The sequence below is a fragment of the Dermacentor albipictus genome, chromosome 8 (assembly GCF_038994185.2).
Source record: "Dermacentor albipictus isolate Rhodes 1998 colony chromosome 8, USDA_Dalb.pri_finalv2, whole genome shotgun sequence".
Classification (NCBI taxonomy): domain Eukaryota; kingdom Metazoa; phylum Arthropoda; class Arachnida; order Ixodida; family Ixodidae; genus Dermacentor; species Dermacentor albipictus.
The window spans coordinates 131,316,274-131,341,452 of NC_091828.1; the positions used below are offsets into that span (position 1 = coordinate 131,316,274).

The 25,179-nt window shown below is 47.4% G+C and overlaps 1 protein-coding gene across 2 annotated transcripts in view; it reads right to left on the minus strand.

Moving 5' to 3' along the window:
• LOC135898258 (pentatricopeptide repeat-containing protein 1, mitochondrial) overlaps nt 1-25,179 on the minus strand; it is a 75,368-nt gene that overhangs the window by 10,677 nt on the left and 39,512 nt on the right. For both annotated transcript variants that reach the window (XM_065427104.2, XM_070524470.1), the window contains exons 5-7: nt 22,701-22,953; nt 16,658-16,844; nt 15,986-16,214 (exon numbers count right to left, since the gene is read on the minus strand). In XM_065427104.2, the coding sequence (XP_065283176.2) occupies nt 15,986-16,214; nt 16,658-16,844; nt 22,701-22,953 (669 nt within the window). The remainder of the gene's footprint in view (nt 1-15,985; nt 16,215-16,657; nt 16,845-22,700; nt 22,954-25,179) is intronic.

The following is a 25,179-nucleotide window of genomic DNA, read 5'->3' on the forward strand; positions in this document are numbered from 1 at the left end:
GCCTTTCCAGGGTTTTTTCAATCGTTGATGCCTCTGTCGAAAACTCCGCTACGATCTTCGGCAAGTTGCCAATCAGTCCGGCGAAAAGTTCTCACTTGACACCCCACATCAGGAAGTGGACTTTTTTCTCCTCCGACATTTCTGGGTCGGCGTGCTGGAAAAGACAGGTCATCTCCTCTGTGAAGATCACGATGGTCTCATTGGGCAGCTGCACTCAGGCTTCTAGTAGAGCTTGGGCTCGCGCTTTGAGCATGACACTCATGAATGCCAGGAGGCCACTTCAGAACATGTCCCATGTCGTTAAGGTGGTTTCTCGATTCTCTAACCACGTCCTGGCATCTTCCAATACGAAAAATTTGGGCCAGCATCACAGACTTAACGTTGCGACGACTGATGAAACAGCAGAGCTGTTTGCCCTCCTTTCACCCACCTAAGCTTAAACTTAGCTTAAGCTCAGCTTAACCGCTATGCCCCCAATCCCAGACTGCCATGTGCCAGGCGGCTAATGTTCACGAAGGGCAGACATGGTGCAATCAAACGCTCTTCGATGTCGTTGAGCTTAGGCAGATGCGACGGTATCGGATGATAGCAGTAGCCATTCGTCTTGCTTAGCTGGGGAAACTTCCCGCCAAGCAAAGAGTCCTCGCAAGCCTTGCACACGGACATGTCAGCCACAGAAGGTTCCTCGAGAAACACCTTTCGCAGAATTTTGAGGGCACTGTCGCGCTGCTCTTCATTACGCACACTGCCTACCTTGCTTAAATTCACATTGAACCACAATCTAACACAAACCGCACAACTCTGTCCAAACTCAACGTTCAGAAAGTCTCGCCTGAATCATCTGTCTGCACCAGAAATACCCATCCTCTCTCTTCGCTTGAAGCTCTCCATGACGCGCAAGCAGGATCGGACGCCCTTCGCAGCCAAGCCGCTTGACGTCGTTCATCCCGATGTGTGGTGTCGTATTGCCCTTTTGCTTCTGCTTCCCTGGCCCACAACTCGGGATCGTCAGCCATTTTCCAGCGCCTAGATTCGGCAGCATTAGCCTCATACGGTCAAACCCACTTATAACGATAACAGTTTTAACAATATATCGGTTATAACAATGAAAAGCTGCTGCACCGTCAACTTTTGTAGGTTTTCTATAAGGAAATAACCCGCTTACCACAATGTTCCCATGCTGCATTATCGGTTATAACGATGAAGTCTGGTTGCTGGATGTCCGTGCCAAAAGGTAATGGAATGCGAAATCCTTGAGAAGAAAAAGGAAAAAGTGAAATGTGAGCCGCTGCACGATTGCCCGCCACCCCAACTGCCACCGCACGCTTCTCTCTATGAGAGATGCACGCCAGCCCCACATGCATCTCGCCCATTACCCTTCCACCTCTTAGAACATGTATGGGCTGCGCCCATAGCTCTGCACCATGCGAAACACGCATGGACTACGCCAACTGCACTGACAACACTGCCGGCACTGCTCCCAGGTTGCTTGCTGGGTCCTCACAGTTGGTTCTTTGTTCTACGGCCCTCATACTGGGCAATTCTGCTAGCAGATTAGGTTGCTCGTCCTTGTCTGTGTTCACTACGTCGAAGTCGTTCCCGGCCGTGTTGTTTCTCAGCCTCACTTGACTTGCCGCCGAAATGGAAGATGGCTGATCTGCCTGCTGCCCATCGGCAATGATCATCGGTAAAAAGAAAGTGCACTGCTATCAATTAGGAAACGAAGTGCTTCTAACCTACGAGGCCACATGTCGCAAACATGCTTGCATCGACGGTGACAGTGACAGCCACGATGGCAAAGCTGATACGGTAGGGCAGGCTGTCTCAACGTTGTCCCCGTGGGAGGTCCTATAGATGATTCAGTCCCTAATGGGCTTGTTTTCATGAGGGACCTTCCATTTCACTATGTGGAGCACCTGGATGCCTTGGAGAAGAATGTCGGCAAACTTCACGTAAAGCAAGCAAGTCTGACGGACATGCAGTTTTCTCGTGCAAGCCAGTGGGAAGTAGGTGGCTAGATGCTTGTGGCAGTCACGTCCGAGCGTTTCTTCTGGATTTCTCAAATAGAGATGCTGCTGTAGCAACCCTCCTGCATTTTTTAAAGGGTGCCTTTTGAGGCCACCAAAGCAATGCCTCAGTGGAGCTCGTATGTCAATTGCACTTGCTGCCCGTGACCCCTTTTTGCAGTTATGGCAGTGCCATTCTTGATCGCCAACAGTCATGGCTTGTTAACAACATGCGATTGGAGCGGGCAGGAAGCAAAGTTAAACAATTAAATGAGTCAACACAATCAGAAGCCGGATGGAGGATGGTGGTGGGGAGGAGAACTGGCCTTCCCGCCATTACAGTTTTCTCAGAACAGCTACGCCATCCCCCATTTTGATTTTTTTTTCATGCAACCTGGTTAGAAAAATTATTGGTTATAGCAACAGAACTTTCATGGCACTTGAACATTGTTATATAGTGGGTTTGACCATAAAAGATATTTCGGTTTTACTCCGAAGCAAAATAATAAATTATGCTTCGGTTACGTTATTGTTCTGGCCAAAAATATAATTTTTTATCGTTCCGTTCCGTTCCGACATACTGCTTCAACTCCAAACTCATTGACTTCAACAGCAGCAGGCTCTCACAAGGAGACACAGCCATTCTTCTAAGGACCACATTTATTGTGGATGCACGGAACAGTGTATATACATACACACACACAGATGCCACCAATTTTAGTGTAGGACTAGCACAGAAAACTCTCCCCAAATCTGCAAAGTTCAAAGGTAATGTAGTTAGCACATCCTACTGCCACAGGGGCAAATGGCCCCTGTGGCAGTGGCAAGTGAAGCTTTGTTTTTCCATTGAGGTTGAATCTGAGGATGAGAAGGTGGCCTGACGATGATGGCACAACAAAAGGGGTGCTACAAGAACGACAGACACACTAGTGGACACAGCAAAACTAACTTCAGAGCTCGAACTGCTGTCACAGTATATCACAGTAAAATGCTGCTTACACATCATATTCGAGCATTAAAAGCCAGCAGTAAACATGGAAGCACAATTAAACTTGTTGGCCCGAATGTACAGGTCACTATAGGGGTCATGCACATGACGTCATCCGCTAGGAGCACTAGTGGCGTCCGCCATAACTGCGGCCGCGAGTTCGCGCTGCCTACGCGAGCAGGCCTGCATTGCCAAGCATCTACCAGTACGCACAAACCGTCCAAGGTCCTTTTCAAAGTGTTTTTCTGACTTGGCAATTGAGCAGTACGTCGTACATCACTGATGTGCTTATTAAGTGTGTACGTGCATGGGTTGAGTGAACCAGAAAAATCATGCTATGAAAACAGACAGGGCATCTACCAAGTTGACATTTCCAAATTCCCTGAGTTTTCCAGGTTTTTCTTGAGTACCTTTGAAAATTACCTGAATGACACAGAACTTTGTTTTATGTCAAGACGGGCTGACACCATGTCGCCCGTTGCTGTCACTCTCTGTAATAAGCATGTTAAAAAATTAAAAATGACTTATTCCAGTTTGAATAGTAAAAATTAGTGTTTATTTTATTTAAAAAAAGAAAACAGAAGGGAGGGGTTAGTAAAATGCACAGCAAATAAATTATCTTAAAAAAAAATGGTAGAGCCCATTGCAAGTCGAGTCGAATAATTTCAAATATGAATAAAAAGGGATACACACAGAAGCAAACATTTTCTTATATGAGCTATTTAAAATGAGCTTGCTATCAACTGATAGCAAGCTCATTGGTATGAGGCCCGAACTTTCTCACAACTGAGTTTCTCTCTCACAAGTGAGCAGCTAGAAAGTCAACCTCAACTGTCCTGACATACGCTCAGCCTGCGCACAATGCCTCAGTGCTGCATTTCACTGCTCTAAAGAGTTTATTTTGGTTTGGATGAAGGACACCTGCATCTCAACGCCAGCCAACACTTTGTTTTTTGAGCTCAAGCTCTTGCAAGGAAGCGGCAGCACACTTCCTTTGCTGTTCATTCCTCAATGCGTCAGTCCTTTCTGTTCTTGTCCTCCTAGCTACCGCCATCCGATTTCTTGGACTCCCTAGGGGTAGCAAAAACGTCTGAAAAAATGAATGTTTGTCTGTTGCAGCCCTTAACTCTTTTCATACCGTGTCCAGTGGGCATCATTAGCTCACTAACTATTATTTGAAACACTGGTTTCAAGACTTTCCACACTGCTCACGGATACACTTCGCTATCAGACGTGAAAGAAGAGAACTATTCTTTTGTTTTCTAAGCAGTTTGCATCTTTCCTCCGGGCGGTGATTTTTTCATGCGCTACGAAGTTTTCACATTCGTCAGAGTAGAAAGCAAAAGTGGCTGCTCGCTATCGATGGTTTGAAACACCACTTTCGAGATCTTCCACGCCGCTCACGGACAGTCTGCGCCATGGGACGTGAAGGAGGAGAACTATATTTTTGTTTTCTAAGCAGTTCGCTTGTTCCCAACAAGGTGTTAATTTTTGAACGCATTTCAAAGTTTGGTGATTGCCAAAGCAGAAAGCAAGAATAGCCGCCTCCGGCTATTCAAAAGACCGCAGATCTTGCAATTCCGCTGTGTTTACAGCTGATTTCATCCATAATTCTAGCAGCAGTGAGTCTGAGGATGCTACCCTTTCATCGAACTTTGACTCTGAGGGCGACGACGAGGCAAGCCATCCCAGAATATCGGCGGCCGCTGCCTGGCAAGCCACAACTGTAGTGCTTCTGTAGTGGAATACCTGTTCAATTAAAAGTTTTGATTTTTTCGGAGATAGTGCCTATTAGACGGCAATACATTTTGTATGTCTTATAATTTTTGTTACATATTTTCCTTAGTATATACAGGCATGCCTTTACAATTTTGTTCAGTTTTATCCCACAATCTTGAGTTTGACAATTTATATCTTTTTTTATGACACACATCTCGTTAATAAAACTTTTATGCATGAAAAGTGCATTCATTCAACCTGTTGTTTATGTGTTACATGAAATATTGAGTGCAATAATTCCTTCAGAAAAAAAAAATATCTGGCGTAACCTGCAACAGTTACCTATTTTCCCCATGGTAGGGAAAGAGGTAAGGGCTCAAATCGCCACAGGCACCACTGAAAAAGCTCTGAAGGCCTGCCAGTACAATTATTAGGCATATTGGTGCTCGTACTGTGAGAGGAGATGACAGGTTCACGAGTGTATAATTAAGCAATAAGTAGAACCTTGTTGATGCGTTCTCGTTACATACGTTTTCGTTGCACCAACGCTCGCAATAGAGAACAGAAAAAATGACCCAATAGAGTCATGCTCATTTTCTTGCCGGCTCATACGTTCCTTGGAAACACGATTTTTGGGCACCAATGTTCAGCACGTCTCCAAACTGCGATCGTACGATACGTTTTCTGGCCACTAGATCCCATCTAAACAAGAAAATGCGCGAGGCGTGTGCGATCGAGAACAGTGTATACCTAGCTGCCCACTGCAGCAGCTTCACCGCAATACTCGCCTGCCCGTTACGTCAAAACGCCGGCGCCCAGTGGCGTAGCTAGGTCGTCTGGCACCCGGGGACCATAGGTCTTCTGTCACCCCCCACCGGCTGTAGTCGAGGAAGGCAAGGATATCAACAAGTTCCGGGTGTCTTCAGACGTATATGACCCCCCCCCCCTCCCCCCGCTGGCCCCATGCACCCGGGGCCCACGCCCACGGCCCCCCGGCCCCCCCTGTTGCTACGCCACTGCTGGCGCCAATTCAGTTTTTCATTTCGGTACCAGCAAATCTTCTCCGGGGTCATCACATGCAGCTGAGAAAAGGTTTATTGGCGGCTCCTAATGTAACGGCACAGCAACCGGGAATGGCGAAGCAGCCTGAAGCACTGTCCAAACGGACGCCAGCGATCAACAGCGCGAGCCGAGACGAGCCGCGCGTTGGCGACGCGGCTGTGCCGCGAGGCGCGTCTTCTTCTTCACAATCTCCCCCCGGACAAAAAGAGCCATCCTGGCGCCTTAAGAATCGGGAGGCAGAGGGTCGTGGTAGGGCTTGAGACGCGAGACGTGGACAATGTCGCGTCCACGCCGGCGCAAGTCTTCAGGTGGTGACAGGGGCTCAATGAGAAAATTCACCGGGGATGTTTGCTCCAAGACTCGGTAAGGCCCTTCGAATTTTGGGACGAGTTTCGAGGAAAGCCCCGGCGTTTGAAAAGGGACCGACAACCACACAAGAACGCCTGGAGCGTAGGTCGTGCTTGGATGCGTGTCGAGGCGGTTTTCTTTCTGGCGCTGCTGTTGCTATGCCGTAAAGGAGCGCGCTAGCTGGCGGCATTCTTCGGCTTGTCGGGCGACGTCGGAAACAGGTAGACACTCGGAGGCGTCAGGACGGTATGGAAGGAGCGTGTCGATGGTATGCGTAGGCTCGCGGCCATACAGGAGGAAGAAAGGTGAAAATCCCGTAGTGGCCTGGATCGCGGTGTTGTACGCGAACGTGATGAATGGAAGGATGCGGTCCCAGTTACCATGATCAGATGCCACGTACATAGAGAGCATATCACCAAGTGTGCGGTTAAATCGCTCTGTGAGCCCGTTAGTCTGTGGATGGTATGCCGTGCTTGTCCGATGAATAATATGGCATTCCGAAAGCAAACTTTCGACGACTTCGGAGAGGAATAAGGCGCGACCTCGATCGCTGAGGAGTTCCCGAGGTGCGCCGTGTCGAAGCACGAAGCGATGTAGGACGAAAGAGGCTACATCCCGCGCTGTAGCACTTGGTAAAGCAGCAGTTTCGGCGTAGCGAGTCAAATGATCAATAGCAACGACGATCCACCGATTGCCGTCAGGTGTCATAGGAAGCGGGCCGTATAGGTCGATGCCGACGCGATCGAAGGGTGTGGCAGGGCACGGGAGCGGCTGCAAGGCACCAGATGGGCGTAAAGGCGGCGATTTGCGGCGTTGACAGTCAAGACAGCACCGAACAAACTTGTGTACAAAATTGTACATGCCGCGCCAGTAGTAGCGGTGGCGAATTCGTTCGTACGTCTTGAAGACTCCGGCATGGCCACACTGCGGATCGTTGTGGAAAGCGGCACATATTTGAGACCTTAAGCTGCGGGGAACCACCAGAAGCCACCGACGACCTTCAGGAGTGTAATTGCGTCGGTGCAGCAGCTGGTCACGAATGGCAAAATGAACTGCTTGGCGTCGGAGGGTTCGGGATACAGGGATGGTCGACGATCCAGAAAGATAGTCGAAAAGAGAAGCGACCCACGGGTCACGACGTTGTGCGGTTGCAAAGGAGTCCATGTCGAGAGATGACACGGAATGCGCGGAAGTTGTTGCGCAGGCCGAGTCTGGAGGTAAAGGTGAACGAGACAAGGCATCTGCGTCAGAGTGAGTGCGTCCACTGCGGTAGACGACGCGAATATCGTACTCCTGGATGCGTAGTGCCCAACGGGCTAGGCGGCCAGTGGGATCTTTCAAGTTGGCGAGCCAACAAAGCGCATGGTGATCTGTGACCAAGTCGAATGGGCGCCCGTACAGATATGGTCGGAACTTGCCAAGTGCCCATACTAAAGCCAAGCACTCTTTTTCGGTCACGCTATAATTGGCCTCAGGCTTCGTCAGTGTGCGACTCGCATAGGCGACTACATATTCGGGGTAGCCCGCCTTTCGTTGGGCGAGTACGGCGCCGAGACCGATCCCGCTGGCATCTGTATGTACTTCAGTTGCAGCTGACGGGTCGAAATGGCGAAGAATAGGTGGGGAGATGAGAAGACGACGCAGCGTAGCAAAGGCGGAGTCACATGCAGGGGACCAGCAGGAGAGGGCGGCGTCACCGCGTAGAAGCTGAGTCAATGGCGCCATGATCGATGCGAAATTTCGAACAAAGCGCCGGAAATATGAGCATAGGCCCACGAAGCTTCGAAGTTCTTTGATGGTCTCAGGCTTCGGAAACTCAGCGACTGCTCGAAGTTTTGCAGGATCGGGTAGAACGCCGTGCTTGGACACAACGTGGCCTAAAATGGTGAGCTCTCGCGCGGCGAAGCGGCACTTCTTGAGGTTGAGTTGAAGGCCAGCGTTCGTTAGACAGGTCAAAACTTGTCTGAGGCGGAGCAGGTGAGTAAGAAAATCAGGCGAGAAAACCACGACATCGTCGAGGTAACACAGACATATAGACCACTTGAGGCCACGCAGCGTGTTGTCCATGAGTCGTTCAAAGGTGGCAGGGGCGTTACAAAGCCCGAAAAACATCACCTTAAATTTATATAAACCGTCAGGCGTAATGAACGCGGTTTTCTGGCGATCGGCCGCAGCCATGGGGACCTGCCAGTACCCTGAACGCAAGTCAAGGGACGAGAAAAATTCTGCGCCCTGAAGACTGTCGAGAGCGTCATCGATGCGCGGCAAAGGATAGACGTCTTTGCGCGTTACCTTATTTAACCGACGGTAGTCGACGCAAAAGCGAATAGACCCGTCCTTCTTGCGAACGAGAACGACAGGAGATGCCCAGGGACTGTGCGAAGGTTGAATAACATCACGGCGCAGCATATCTTCGACTTGGGTGGTAATGACACGACGCTCTTCGGCAGAGACGCGATATGGTCGTTGACGTAACGGCTGATGTGAACCGGTGTCAATGTAGTGCTGCACTTCCGACGTGCGGCCCAGGTGAGTTTGTGAAACGTCGAAGGAACCTCTAAATTTGTGCAGGAGATCAAGAAGGTCGGCGCGTTCGGCAGGTGTGAGGGTATCGGCGATGGCATGCGAGAACGCAACCCTGGACGTTTCCTCAAGCGCGGACATCGAAGATGCTTGGCCGGGGTCGACGTCAAAAGAGTCTCCAGGGACGTCAACCAAAGACGAAGAGTCGAGGAGTTCCACGAAGCCAAGGCATTCACCAACGAGCAACGTAATAGGCGCACAGAGGGGATTGTAAAAGTAGATATTGCTGCAGCCGCCAGCCATGTCAAGCGTCGCGAAGGGCAGTGGGAGAGATTTACGGCTCATGAAGACGTCGGACGGCGTGAAGAGGACCGTTGCGTCAGCGATGGCATCGCAAAAGACGGGGACGAGGGCGAAGGAGCCAGGTGGAATATCTGTGTCCTCGCGCACGGTAAGTTTAGAAGGGCGGTCGCAATCTTCGGCCAAGGGTGCGTCACAAGGGGAAAATTCAACTTCGGCGCGTGCGCAGTCGATCACGGCTTTATGACTGGATAAGAAGTCCCATCCGAGGATGACGTCATGCGAGCAGGTGGGAAGAACAACACACTCGACGATGTAAACAATGCCGTGAATAAGCACACGTACAGTACAGGCTGCGTGCGGAGTGACGGGCTGCGCGCTTGCCGTACGAAGCGACAGTCCAGAAAGCGGCGTGGTCACCTTGCGCAGCGAACGGCACAGTTTGGCGGCTATCACAGAAACGGCTGCGCCGGTATCCACAAGAGCGAATGCTGGAACACCTTCTACACAAATTTCGACCACGTTAGCAGGAGAGGCGCGAGGACTTTGACAGTTCGAATGGGGCGCAGTTCTTGCCTCTTGAACTGCGACGTTCAGTTTTCCTGGTCAGGTGGTGCGGGTCGCCGACGCATTGGGGAGAGCGAGCGTCGGCGAGGGGATGGCGAGCGACGCGAAGGAAATTCTGGGATGTCAGCACGAGCATACGGTTGGGGGGAAGGAGCGGCGTATTGGCGAAATGGCTGGCTGCCGTACTGGAAGGGCCGCGAGGCGTCGCCGAACGCTTGAGGACGACAGCGGCAATATCGGGCGACGTGACCGGGAGTGCAGCAAGAATAACAGATGGGTCGATTGTCAGGTGTCCGCCAAGGATTAGCTCGCGGTGCGGTCCAAGATGTAGCATGGGCTTCCGGTGGCAGCGGTTGGGACTGGGTCGTGAAAGACGCCGGTGGAGGCCTGCGTACCGCCTGGGCGTACGTAAGAGGCGCGGCCACAGGCAGGACTGGCTGCGCATAGGTGCGAGGCGTGGCGACAGGCTGCACTGCCCGCGTAGAGTTGAGAGTCACGGCTGCAGGCGGCTGATGTGGTGCGGAAGGCACAACTTGGGCGACCTCTTCGGAAATGAGGGTGCGGAGCGTGTTTGGAAGACGGGAGGTGGGCTCCTGAGTGAAGGGGACTAAAGAAAGTTGGCGGGCAACTTCCTCACGCACAAAGTCCTTGACCCGCTGAAAGAATGAGGATGGGTCGTACATGGTGTCAAGGCTCGCCAACAAGTCGTCGCTTCCCAAAGGACGCCGAGTCGAAGCGCGTTGCTTCCTTAACTCATCGTAACTTTGGCACAGGCTGACAACTTCAGACACAGTGCGCGGATTCCTGGCTAGGAGCATCTGGAATGCGCCGTCATCGATGCCTTTCAGTATATGGCGAATTCGCTCAGCTTCGGGCATTGCGGCGTTGACACGTTTACAAAGATCCATGACGTCTTCTATGTAGCTTGTGAATGATTCCGCCGTCTGCTGTGCTCGGGCGCGCAAGCGCTGTTCGGCACGGAGCTTGCGAACAGCGGGTCGGCCGAACACTTCCGTAAAGGTTGTCTTGAAGACTGACCATGTGGGCACGTCACTTTTGTGGTTGTGAAACCACAGTTGGGCAACACCAGCCAGATAAAAGATGACGTGAGTTAACTTGGCGGGATCATCCCACTTGTTGTGTGCGCTCACCCGTTCATACGACGCAAACCAGTCTTCTACGTGTTCGTCGTCTGCACCGCTGAAGACCTTGGGGTCCCGTTGTCGTGGAACGCCGGTGCAGGTGACGGACTGTGGCGGCGGTGCCGTTTGGGAGGAGCTGTCGGTCATGGCGGGTGGGAGCGTTCGGGATCTCAGCTCCAGGGTTTCAAGCGGCGGGGTTTGAGTCCCAGCACCTCCACCAATTGAGAAAAGGTTTATTGGCGGCTCCTAATGTAACGGCACAGCAACCGGGAATGGCGAAGCAGCCCGAAGCACTGTCCAAACGGACGCCAGCGATCAACAGCGCGAGCCGAGACGAGCCGCGCGTTGGCGATGCGGCTGTGCCGCGAGGCGCGTCTTCTTCTTCACACAGCATTCACATTCACATTCACACACAGCATTCGGTGCGGGCTCCGCTGTTCACCCGACAAATCCGAAGTTATCCGCATACAGGGACACCACTGCAAATCACCAGGCAACCCGAGCATCCTCCTACAAGGGGTCCCCATCTGGGAAGTACCACTCATGCGGATCCTGGGTCTCTGGCTGCAGAGCAACGGAAAGGCCAACCCCACGCTCCAACTGCTCAAGACTGCAACACAGCAGATCTCTAAGATGATCCGCCGGGTGGCCAGAAAGAGAAAAGGCATGCAGGAGGAAGACACTCCGTCTGGTACAGGCAGTGGTCATCAGCCGCCTCCCCTACAGGCTACTCTACCTCACCCTGCTCCAAGCAGACCTCAACAAAATCAATGCGATGATACGTGTAGCCTACAAGAATGCCCTTGGTTTTCCACCGTACACATCCACTGTGAGCTTGGAAGCTTTGGGAATACACAACACTTTCGAAGAAATTCAAGAGGCAGTCCTCCTGTCCCAGAGAGAACGCCTCCTTTCCACAGCGAAAGGCCGACACATCCTCAACCACATCGGCTACCCGGCGGACATTGACACCATCCAGTCGACCACGAACATTCCTATACCATACCAGGCCAGAGTACACGTGGCCCCGCTCCCAAAAAACATGTCTCAAACTCACATTGAAGGCAGAAGTAATGCCCATGTGGACCACCTCAAACGTACAGTGGGGCGGAGCCCGAAGACGGTCTACGTTGACGCTGCCCTATATCAGGGTACATCGAATGCAGCAGCAGCCATGGTGGTGGACTCTTCTTACACAGAAGTCTCCAGTATCTCCATTCCACACTGTACAGTCACAGAAGTGGAAGCTGCAGTGATCGTGCTGGCTGTTCAATACGCGGACGCAACTAACCGAGAACTACAAGTAGTCACCGACTCGTCGGCTACCATAGTCACCGTCGGCTCCTTCAAGCAGGCAGAATACCTCAAAAATTAGCTAGATTCATGACTAATCCATTAGCTACAGATTCCTCACTCAAACACTCAATTACGTGCGCCCCAGGGCACTCGGGGCTGGAGGTAACGAGGTCGCGGACAGGCTAGCTCGAGGTCCCGCAACCAAGCGGTCACAGTCTTCAATTCCACAACCACCCTCCCTGTCCCCGTGGCTTACGGTGCGAGACTTCAACACCTCCGCAAACAACGACAGCTTTACCCCCCAACCACACAAGGGGCTAAATGCACAGGAAGCGCAGGACTGGAGACAGCTCCAGACCAACACCTTCCCAAACTTACACAAATACAGCATCTTTTCAGAACACTACAATGACGCATGCCCTTGGTGTAACGAACAGCGCACTGCCCACCACGTCACGTGGGGGTGTACAGGCCCCAAACCGCCAGGCATACAAACACAACAACAGTGGCGGCGGCAGCAGCAGCAGCAGTCTGTACTATATCCACTGCAGGACAACGACCTCTCCCTACGATCTCCAATTACCCCTCTCCTGCGCCAACCGAATCCAACTAGCGTCCGCGAATTTCCTAATTTCATCGCTCCACCTAGTCTTCTGCCGTCCTCGACCGCGTTTCCCTTCTCTTGGTGTCTATTCTGTAACCCTAATGGTCCAACGGTTATCTAACCGGTGCATTTTATGACCTGCCCAGCTCTATTTTTTTCTCCTGATGTCAATTAGAATATCGTCTATACCTGTTTGCTGTCTGATTCATATCGCTCCCTTTCTGTTTCTTAACGTTATGCCTAGAAATCTTCGTTCCATCGCTCTTTGCGTGGTCCTTAACTTGTTCTCAAGCTTCTTTGTCAGTCTCCAAGGCTCTGCCCCATATGCCAGCCCTGGTGAAATGCACTGATTGTACTCCTTTCTTTTCAATGATAACGGTAAGCTCCCAGTCAGGAGCTCACGATGTCTGCTGTATGTCACCCAACCCATTTTTATTCTTCTATGAATTTCCTTCTCATGATCAGGGTTCCCTGTGGTTTAGTTGACCTAGGTAAACATACTCTTTCAGAAATTCTAGGGACTGACTGGCAATCCTGAACTCTTGTTCCTTTGCCCGGCTATTCATCATCTTAGTTCTTCTGCATATTAATCTTCATCCCCACTCTTACACTCTCTCTGTTAAGGCAAGTATTAAGTCAAGCTAAAGTGATAGATAAGTGCTTAAGAATTTCTGAGACATCAATATTATCGCGAACAGACCCTTAAAGGGACACTAAAGGCAAATACTTAGCCGACGTGGACTGCTTAAATACCATTCCAGAAACCTTGCAATGCTTGTTTTGTGCCAAGAAAAGACTTACTTGTGCTTATGAGAAAATTGTATCTGAAGGCTCCGAATAGCTATTTCGAAATTAAAATCTCCCGCCACCCAACTAAGGGAGTGGTGACGTTGCATATGCCATCGCTGCCCTTTGCTGCCATCTGTGAGCAAAATGGCGGATTCACAGCTGCAGCTTCTTTTTGGTCAAGTGCCGTAGACAGTTCGGGTTCTTCTAGCTCGGCCATCCTGCAACTTTACATGGAAGTTGAATTATCTGCTACTTGCAGTTTCTGCGAGTTTCGCGAGCCAGAAAAAGCAGCGCAGCACTACACGATCAGGAAATTATTGAAATGCAGAAGCTTGGACAGCGCGGAGTCGAGCTAAACCGAAACATTTCGACCGCCCACGTCGTTGTCAATGGTAACTTCACTTAGGATTTTTTTTTTTTCTAAACATGAAATGGAACTGGACAAGTAGCATTTTATTTCATCTGATAATACAATATGAGGATGTTTCTTTAAACAAGTAGTTGAGTACTAGTGACAGAATTTGACTGAAGAGTGCTTTCGTCATCGGGCAAGTGCTTGAATGTCCCAGGGGAGTCTCTAATCATTTACCTCAATTCCTCGATTATTAAGTCTCTGTTCACAATAATATTGATGCCTTAAGATTCTCGAGCACTAATCTATCACTTTATTTTGACGTAGTATTTTCCTTTAGTGTCCCTTTAATAACTGAGAAATTGAGGTAAATGCAGGACATGCTTAGAGACTCCCCCGAAGCATTCAATTACTTGCCCGACGATGAAAGCACTCTTCGGTTAAATTCTGTCAATAATACTCACCTACTTGTTTAAAAAAACATCCTCGTATTGTATTATCAGATGAAATAAAATGCTACTTGTCCAGTTCCATTTCATGTTTAGAAAAAAAATCCTAAGTGAAGTTACCATTGACAACGACACGGGCGGTCGAAATGTTTCGTTTTAGCTCGACTCCGCGCTGCCCACGCTTTCACGTTTCAGTACTTTAGTGATCGCGTAGTGCTGCGCTGGTTTTGCTGGGTCGCGAAACTTGCACAACTGCAAGTAGCACAGAATTCAACTTCCATGTAATGTTGCGGGATGCCCGAACAGTCTAAGCCACTTGACCAAGAAGCAGTTGCACTGGCGAATCCACCACTGTGCCTTGGCTCGGTGTCGCCGTCTGTCGGGTGCCATTTTACTCACCGACTGTAGCAAACGGTAGTGATGGTGTATGCAACGTCGCCAATCCCTCGGTTGGGTGACAGGAGAGTTGAATTTTGAATAAGGTATTCGGACCCTTCAGGTGCAATTTTCTCCTAAACTAAGTCTTTTCTTGGCACGAAACAAGCGTTCCAAGGTTTGTGGAATTGTATTTAAACAGTCCATGTCGACTTAGTATTTGCCTTTAGTGTTCCTTTAATGGCGAATGCCGAAGCAGCTAGGCCTAGCGTTGTTGCAGCGGTGGCTACGGCTGCCAGCCGATTTGCGTGCGAGAGTGCCAGTTCGAGGCGGTGAGATCAAAATGGCGGCGATGGCGGCTTTGATTAAGGCTGTCCCAGTCCTGCGGTCATGGCAGAAAGTATGGAAAATTTGAAGGCGAAGGGTTCTAGCATCCGAAATTTCAGACATTCTTATACATGAACTCTGTTTGAATTATCGGGCATCTCCCAAAAATTGGGCGTCCGGAAAATCGGTCGTTGACTGTACACTGGCGAACTCCTCCAGCCGATGACATGGAATCAAAGACGATTCGTCACGATTCCTCGCTGTTACTCCAGCCAGCCTTTTCGCGACTTTCGCTGCCTTTCAATAAAATTACGGCTAATTTTCCCTGATAGAAGCACAAATTACTTTAGTTTTCCCTGAGTATTTCCAGACTATTCAAAATTCCTAAGAATTACCGGTTTTCTCGGTTTCCCAGGCCCAAAGTTAGGATCAGATGGTCACGCGAGAGAGACAGCTGGTATTTTCCCGATGTTCCGCGACCGACGCAACTGTAAACATGGCCCCGGCGACTCTGTTACCACCTCGCATATCAAGCTCAGTGCGTACCCCCTATACACATCTTTAAATGCCAATAAATTTTGTCCATTGAAAATTAATTTCACCACATTTCTTGCATCTTCAGAATTATGAAAAGCTTGCAGCTACAGAACAGACCAAAAATTTTCAATGTTCAGTGAGATTTTTCAAGCAATCATATTGCGGATTCCATGCTAGTACTCTTTCGAGGAACTTGAAATATGAGAACATGAACTATTTCATGCCCAGCATGCTTGGAAAGCAGCTATGCGGCCATCTGTAAAATATGCCTGATGTAAAAACTTCTTGCAATGTCAAAAACAAAGCAAGAAGTGAACCCACAACACGAATACAAACTTACTAAAGCATTTTACATACATTATCCGAATTGCAGCAGAGGTTCCATAAGAAGTGTTCCAAGATGTGTGCGAGACATTTTAAATGTTATTTTCATCAGTGCTTTTATTTTTGATGTACCACCTGGGCATGCACATTTGTGCACACTGTGCCTGAAAGGGATAAATGAACTTTTACGTTTATCTAGTGAACAAGCAAAAGCTGTTAACGTCCATCTGCACATTTTGGTACGGTGAAGTTGGTGATGGTGATAGTAGTGACTGACCTTGGCTGTTTCCTTTTCCAAGCGAAAAGCCCTGCGCTTGATGAGCATGTTGAAGAAATCGACATCCAGCTTGACACCAATCTTGTCGGCTTCAGCAATCAGCTCTATTTCAGCATCACGGTTGTTGGGAATGCAGTCCAGCAGCAGCGTGATGGTCTTGGCATCTGGACACACTGACATGTCTCGAAAGTGGTCCATCATCCCCTTCACTCCACCAATCATTAGGAGTCTGGTACATTGGAGAATGCAGGAGCCCATCATTACATGGCTATATCTGTTACACTTCAGTGCGCATAAATCCGAAACAGCATTTAACAAAATACCTGGTTTTTGCATAAAAATCATCAAGTTTCGAGTGCATCTTACTCTCATGCATATTGGACGATGGTGGGCTGCATTCTATTATTATGCTTTGCTGTCAGGTCCCAAAAAACAGTGATGCGTGCCTCATTTGAGGCATCAGGCACAATAATCGTGCAAACACCCTTTCTCTGACAGACATCATTTTTAGAATTTTTCATCTATGCGTTACATTACTAGTATTCAAGAACATAAAACTGCACTGCATTCTTGATGTGCTTAGTTAGATACATAACTGTTAACAAGCGAGGCAACATAAAAAAAAAAAGGTGAGGAGAAATCATACTCTATCAAAGTACCAAGAAGATTCACCTGTGGTAAGGTTCAGTGACCTTTCCTAGTCCCACAATTTCGCCAGTGTGCTTGAAGCTTGGCGAGAGCAGGTTCGGCAAAGTGGCCAGACTTGCTGAGGTTGCTGTCTTTTCAGAGCTACCAGACGGCAACTCTTCCACTTCTTTGGTATCAAAAACTCGTTCTGAGGCATCCTTTTCTGTTTGAGCTATAAGAAGTTTGAGATGCCCTTGTGAGAACTCCGAGACTCCCCAGGGAAATGAGAAACATAGGAAAGCAACTCATGTCCACAGCCTGCGTGTGGGGCAGGAAAGTAATGGCCTGGCTCCGAGTCAAATAGATATTATCGCTATGGTGTAATGGAATAGGGCAGTGTGTCATCTGGCGGCGAAAATGTGCCTCTTTTTGTGATGATGGGTGGGGGTGCTGGAGCACGTCACGCCAGCCTATTGCAGTGCCATCTGTCGCTGAAGCTTAAAGTCATTGCTGGCAAGAGGAAAAATAATGGTACAACAGAGGGCCTCCGGGAATCACAGTTATGACTGTTGCGGAGGTCATGCATGTAGGTACGAAGCTCGCCGATTGCTTGCTGTGGTTTTTCCTGCCATGTTTGCACATTCTTTATGTGCACAGAAAGTGCTGGATTTGTAAATATCTTTGATGTGCGTGTATGTGTGTGCGTACATACACACACACACGCACACACACGTTTTCTTCAGTGAAACCTGGCGACCCCTTTTCTGGCTGATACAACACGAAAGAAATCCCATGCAACCCACCAGGCACAGTGCAGGTGCTCCTTCCAGGCTTCTTATCGTCAGGTGTTTTTAAATACTAAATACATGTGTGTGCTTACCGAATGGAACGAGTAAATGCGTGTTTGTTTGTCTTCTGTGACCGAAACACTGAGCAGATGATCAGGAACACTGCATGATCTGTGGTTGGAAACATGCAAGCTTAGATGCTGTTATTGATGTATCCTAACAGTTTGTAGTGTTTATTTTTTGTGAGTTATATTAATTTCTATTGTTTTGAGAGCAATTTAGTTCATGAATGCAGAAAGGTTTACAAAACATGTTTAAATTTCGTGTGCTAGGCACGCCGGTCGATTGCAGCGCCCTACTGGTGGCATCATCGCAGAAGCGTCCTCCGTTCTCCCATTGTTTTGCTGTATGGACGATACACTGCCCTATTCCAGTACACCATATTGTCGCTAACCATTTGCGAACATCGAGCAAGAGGCAGTGGTCTAAAATGAGACTTCATCTTGAATCACTCTCATTAGACAACAGCTCAAACCATTTTGAACGTTATTTGTTGAATTTCAGAGACACAGACTGTTGGAAGGAAGAATTTTTATTAAGGGCCCAATGGCTTTTACAATAATTCAGAGAAATTGGCAAGTTCCCCAAATATTAAAGTGCAAAGTTTACAAATCCATAACTCTGCAAAGAAAGAGATATCACAGGTCTGTAAGCTGCATCTGTTGGAGCATCTGAAGCTGGCAAATATGATAACTGAGTTTACGGATCCCAGGAAATTACAGTAGAATCTCGTTAATTCGAACTCCATGGAGACTAAAAATTTATTTGAATAAAATGGAGTTCAAACTAAAGAGAGCGCTGTCAAATATAGTGCCCGATCGATTGCGTGACACAGCATGCAAAACCAAAAAAGTCACTGGGCTTGCATTGAAAAAGTCTTCTCTCTCTTCTATTAGTGGACTATGACATGTGCGTGAGGAAGCCTAGCTTCCTTATAAAGTCCAAGCGTGGTCCAAGTGCAATAAGATAGAACCTTGCCCGCTGTTTGCTGTGGGTGCAAGGGAAAATATGTGAGGGTGAGGCGAGAAGGATGGTGGCTTGACGCACACTGTCCTCCTGCATGTTCAGTGTTGGAGATTCAATCAAGCATGCACTACGAGCAGGGAGCGTGCTCAATGGAAGTCAGCCACAGGTGAGCACATGGAGCGCTAGGGTGTGGGGAGGCAGGTGAAGGTGTGGTGACACAACCAAGCACATGCTCGGAGGCCCCTTCCTGCTTCTTTTAAGCTGTATGGGAAAGGAGGGCACCTCAGTTTGATCTCCGCTTCCCTTACAGTACACAACATTAGGGTAGCTAGCGACGCATCGAACATTGGCCTTTGGCATGGCTTTGTCCGAAAAATGGCCCATGGGTGCGAGACATCTTGTTCGAAATAACCGCAACAACATTTTTTTAGTTCAAATTCGTGGGAGTTCTTCTTTATTCAAATACAAAGGTATTTGCCGGGACCAACAGTGCAGTTCGAAGTATCCGTCAATCAGAATCAAGAGATTTCAAATTATCAGGATTTGACTGTATTATAATGTTTATGAGGGCCTTGCGAAAATCCTACACATAAATTATTCATACATTTCAGAGAGGTGTATAAAAGTACATCAATTTTGTCTGCTTCCAATGTCTCGTGGAAGCAGGTTATTGAATTGTGATACAGTCAAACTTACTTATAATGATACTGGTTTTAACAATATATATCGGATATAAGAATGAGCCTCCAATGGCACGTAAACTTTTGTAAGTGTTTTATAGCAAAATAAACTGTTTATTGCAATGCTCCCATGCTACATTATCAGTTATAGCAATTAAGTCTGGCTACTGGCTGTGAGCGCTGAAAGAAAAAAAGAAAAATCCTCGTGAAGAAAAAGAAAAAGATGCCACAATGCTACCCCTACATCTGTGCCACGCACACTTCTCTCCCATCTCGCCTCCACTTCTCCGATGCTAGTACGATTGACCGGGGGTGGAAGAAGGAAAACAGGAGAGGGGCACGCAAGGCTGGCGATGCATAGGGCGATGTGACAGAAGCATGCCCTGTTGGGGTACAGGGCACTAAAAAAGGGAGTGGCAAAGGTGTGCAACACGCAGGTAAATGCGGTGTCTCACATTCTTTTTTGTTTCGCCAGGATTTTGTGCTCTTCCAGTGCACACTGTTAGATACGGGACCTTTTTCTGAGCCCCCTTCGACTTCACCATACCACATTGGATCGCGCCACATCTAAGTAAGGAATGCAGAAGCAGATCTACCCCGTTCCCGAGGCGGGGCATGTGCAAACGAGTTGGCGTCCCCCACCACGTGCGCCGCAGGTGGAGCTATTCACTGCTTGACTCTTCCCAAAAGTGAAGCGAGAGCCTGGCACTGTTCCAGGGAGAAAGCCCTCGGACAATAGGGGCCCAAGGGGTGACCCTCTCCGCCTTGGTCACGGCGCTTGCAAGTCAGGATGGCAAGACCGCAGAGAGAAGTAAGCACTCGGACAATGGGGGACCAAGTAGCGACTCTCTTCGCCAGGTGTGACACCATCGCACAGGCGCCTACCATTGGCCGAACATGACGTGTCTTCGAGACACCGAAGGGCTTAAAAGACAGACCGGGAGCAGCAAGAGAGCATTCCTAGAGGATTCCTTGACTCATCTCTTTCGAGCTCCTTGCCGCGGGCCGCAGCGTCCGAGTTGCTGCCAGCCCGTAATGACTTTAAGACTGTTAATTGACTCTCACTGTAATTAATGTTAATAAACCTCGCAAGTTTTTCATCCCGAAGTCCTCCTCAACTCTTACAACACACCCAGTTGCCATATTTAGTTGTTATAACTGATAATGTGGCATCGTAACATTGTAGTAAATGGCTTATTTCGCCATAGAACAGACACAAGTTCACGATGTATTGACTACTTATTGTTACATTCGAGTATTGTTAAAATTGGTAATGCTGTAAGTGGGTTCGACGGTACTTTTGTCTTTCTAATTAAAATGTATTGGATATTTGTCCCCTCTACTTTTTTCGTGCAACCTGGGTATAAAATTTATTGGTTACTTGAATGTCGTTATCAGTATGTTTGACTCTGTCACCTTTAATTCCTATGCTACAAAAATGTGAGCTTGATGTCCTTTTTTTTAATTTTGCAATTTTTAACAATTTTTGTAAGGTAACTGATCTGAATCAAAAGTACACTCCCTACAATTAGTAGATCTTAGTGCTTTCTTTTAAGTGCAAAAAACCTACTTTTTGTTTTACGTACAACAAACCTAATTAAATTCTGTCCAATGAATTTATTTTGTTATTTATTTCAGAATTACTGCCAGAAGGCCTTAGATAGGAGTGCGACGTATATAGTAAAAGAGCAAAATTGCATAATGGAAAAAAGAACCAGCTTAACAATACATGAATCAAGTAAAAGAATACATAATAGAAGAAAAAAAGAATCAGCCGAACATGACGTCAATATAAAAAAATCAGACATAATCAGCTCACTCAGGGAGTTGGGCTGTGGCCAATAAAGTGGGTCGAGTGACCTGCACATCGGTACACTGTTCATACAGTAAATGAGCACATATATATGAAACCAAATGCACGAAAATAATGAGCACTATAGGAACACAACAGGTGAACAGGTTAAAAACTGTGGTTCAAATTGATTCAAACACTAGAAAATCGGTCATTCCGCATTCCGTTAAAGGAATACAAATGAAACAAGTATAGAACAAGTATATAGAAGAACAGTGAGAATAAAAGCAGACATATTAAACCACACGGACGAAAAACGCTAAGCACAGCATGCGAGCCGATTAAAGACGGCGCCTCAATTTTGATAAAAGACCATCGACAGTTGGGCATTCCGCAGTTTCAGCAGGAAGTGCATTTCACTCACTGACTGTTCTAGGAAAGAAAGAATTCTCAAAGGCACCGGTTGTACAAGTACATTCTTTCACTATATTGAAATGATTTCTGTGCGTAATCTGCCGAATAGCAGGTTCAATATATAGGCTATTGTTTGTTTCCAGTTTATTATATGTATTATTCCCAGCTTATTACTATATCAACAATACCTCATAGATAAATTGGAATCCACCCAAAATCATGCTGCCCGGTTTATAACGGCTAATTACACTAATTACAGTTGTCAATCTAGCATTACCCAAATTAAATGTGACGTTTCCCTTCCTGTCTTGGATTCCCACCACTCTGTTGCCCTTCTATGCCTCTTTCATAAATACTACTATAACTCGTAATCCAGCCATTTGTCGCTTGCAATTCCATCTCGCACATCTATTCGACTTCATAATAATTTCAGTTTCAGGAACATTTCTGGCCGCATGCAGTCATTCAATAACTCTGCATTACCGCGCACCATCGCACTACGGAATAGCCTTCCAAATGATATTGTCTCCTTAAAAGATCCTGCCAAATTTCGTGAGCATTTGGAGCTTCACATGTTCGCTTGGCTATGTTTTATGACTTTGTATTGTACTCGCCTTTGTATTGTTTTTTGACTTTGTTTTTGTGTTGTACTGTATTCCCTTGACTTGGTATTTTTTTTTTCAATGTTTACCACTGTTCCTTTATTTCCAATGTACAAATTTATATGTTTCTCCTACTATGTAATTCCATTTTTGGCTTAATTATTGTCATTTTTCTGTAACCTCCCAACCCCTAACCAATGCTCCTCCGAGCCTGTAGGGTAAACTAAATAAATAAATAAATTATGGTACAGAAGACGCATATACTTGAGTAGTTCATGAAAGCGTCATAACTGTAAAGGATCTAACTTGACTTTTTGTACGAGGTACGAGGTGTAGGAATGCTGAGCTAAATAAGTTCTTTCCCATGTATCCAGATAGGAGCTGCTGAGGTAAAGCTTCCTCTTTGCATTCTAGAATGTCCCTCCACTCGACATACCACCCCATTTCCAGAATGTCCAGGGCTGTGCTGCCTTGCACTCAAGTGGCCAATGCATTTTAGGAAGCAAGTCATCATAAACCATTGGTATTTATTCAAAAGCAATGAAATGTGTTTTCAAACACCTTTCTATCATGGGAGTATTCCTGAGTGTTATGGACGAGTGAAGAGAAGGCTGCTCATTGTAACACAGGAGGCTGTGAGAGCACAAGATGTAAAGCAGTAGACAGGCTTCAGCCTGTAAAAACAATGCCCACAATATTCTTTAAATTTGTGTGCATCATGCGACATATGCTTCTACGCTGTATGATGATAATACTAGCTTCTCTCATAAACGCTGTCGTACTCACCGTATCTAGCAGCTCCGGTTGGGCCTTCACTTGTGGCATCAGACAGGAGTGCCTCTATGCGAAGCATACTGTCGGCCTTGGCATTGCCCTTCTTCTTGCTGATCCGTTTGGCCTTGCCAGGTTGGAGAGATTCTAGCAGCAGCTCCTGAAACATCTCTGGCGGTCCAGCACCACATTCACGGACCGTGCGCAAAAAAAGGTTGTAGCAGTAGACCGAGGGTCGGATCTTCTTCCATAGCATGGTTCGCATCACCTGAAATAACAATACATAGCACTTCTGACACAATGGTACAGCTTGGTTCTGCAACGTGGCTGTTTCGGTGTGTTGGTAAGACTAAAGCCCCTCGATCCATGCGCCACCGCCACTTATTTAAGTAGCGACAACCTTTGATGGGTGCCGCCTTTTCCCCCTCACACCAAATCCGGTTCCGGCATTTCCGGTTTCAAAATTTCCGCTTCTGGCATTTCCACTTCATGGAGTTGCGCTGCAGGAATTTCCGCTTTGACGATGGTGAGACGTCCGCACATGCTTAGCAGCTGGCGCTAATCTGAGTAGCTCACTCAAGCCCATGGCGTAAGATCTTACACATGCTCAAGCCACTCCATCAAGTTTCATCTGTGTCATCCGCGTACACATCTGCTCACATCACAACACTAACACAATTTGCAGTGCACATCTGCTTGCGTCACCCACACAATTCACCGTACACCTTTGCATGCGCGCATACACACACTATTCACTGCACACCTCTGCTCATATCACACAAGAAAAGCACACTTGTTTTGACCACATCACTGAATGCCCTCCATGCAAATTCGAACATGTTATACTTCATAGCTTCACGTCGCCACAGTTCTTCACGTAGTGCACTCACTTGGGCCGCTCATTACCTTCAATCGGCTGTACGAGACAAGGTTCGAACTCAGAATCCACAGCATAAACTCTATGCGCCTGCCGTACTAATTGGCGTCGCAAACTCCTTCACTAATGTCCCTCCATACGTGCTGGCTGATGTGGCTTTATGCTTCAGCACAAAAGTGCAGTGGAATACATGCCCGATGCGCAATGCTGTGCTTGCAGTTTCTAGAGCTGTGGCGGTCACCATAAGAAGAATGCAAAGGGGACAAGCTGTTGAATTCTGCTGAAGTAGTAGTTGGCGGTCGTCGTTTTCCAAATGCACAAAAAACGACAGTGGTCTCCAAGCACCCAGGCACAACCTTCCACCGTACGATGCCCTTCATGGCACAAACCATCGCAGGTTGACGCGAAGCAGCGAACACGACCAGATTGCCGATTGCAATAGGCGGTGGTTCTTGGATGGAATCGCAAAAACAGTTTGAACAGCAGCTGGTGCAATTACAGCCTCTCCATCGACGTGAAAGTAAACAACGCTAAAAAACATAGCGTCACTTCCACTCAGAACAGGAAGCTGAAGCTACGTAAGTTCCGCTTGACGCTGGAAGCTAAGGGGGTGAGTGGGAGAGGAGCGTGGAGGAGGACGGTAGGTTGGCAATACTTGACCTGGTCAGCGGAAACGTGTATGGAGGGGGCTTTAGGTAAGACATGACTAAATCCTTAAAGCGCACTACCATGCGAGGACGGTGAAAGAAGACGGGCAACACACAAGCACTAACTTGCAATTAAAACAACTTGTTCACTTTTATTTCTAGCTATGCAGAGCTTACTTGTACTAAAAAAAAAAAAAGTAAAGTGTTATTTGAGTAAACTGTTTAGTGTAGCAATTAATAATTGAACTGCTAAGCTATTCACAACTGCAAACTCGCTCTAGTTTATCAACAATGCTACCTAGTATGAGCTTTTTAAAACATTTTCTGCACTGAAATCAGAATTTCGAGGGATTGAAATCACATGACAGATTAGGTAGTGTGAGGTTAACACTTGATTTAGAAGTTACTGGGTCCCAATAATTGTTTCATTCAATTGAAAACACTTGAACATCCCTGCCAAAAGCATTCTATTTATTCAAGAGCAAGAGATGCAATTCTACCTGTGCACACACTTATTGTACACAGCTAATCCAGTAAGTGTGCCTTTTGTTTCTTGATGAGGACGGCAAACCTCCTGACAGGTCAATTGTGTTTGTCACCTGGCTTACTCATATCCTCCCTTTCCCCCAAAAGATTAAACTCTTAAGAGGAAGCTTTAGCTCGAGTGCTCCTATCTAAATACATGTAAAAGGAGAATTCGTTTTTCTTGGCAACCACTGCACCAAATTAGACAAGGTTTGTTGCATTTACAAGACAAACTTAAAATCTAGTGACTGTTGGTTTCGAATTTTTGAATTTGGTTATCAATTTTTTATTAAAAATTGGCAAAAATCGAAGATTTTCAAAAAACGAAACTATCAAGTTTACAGCTCTGTAACTCAACCACTAAATATGATAATACAATTCTGTGAATGGCATCTAATAGTACATCTAAAGCGGACAAAATTGATATGTTACACATGAATATAAA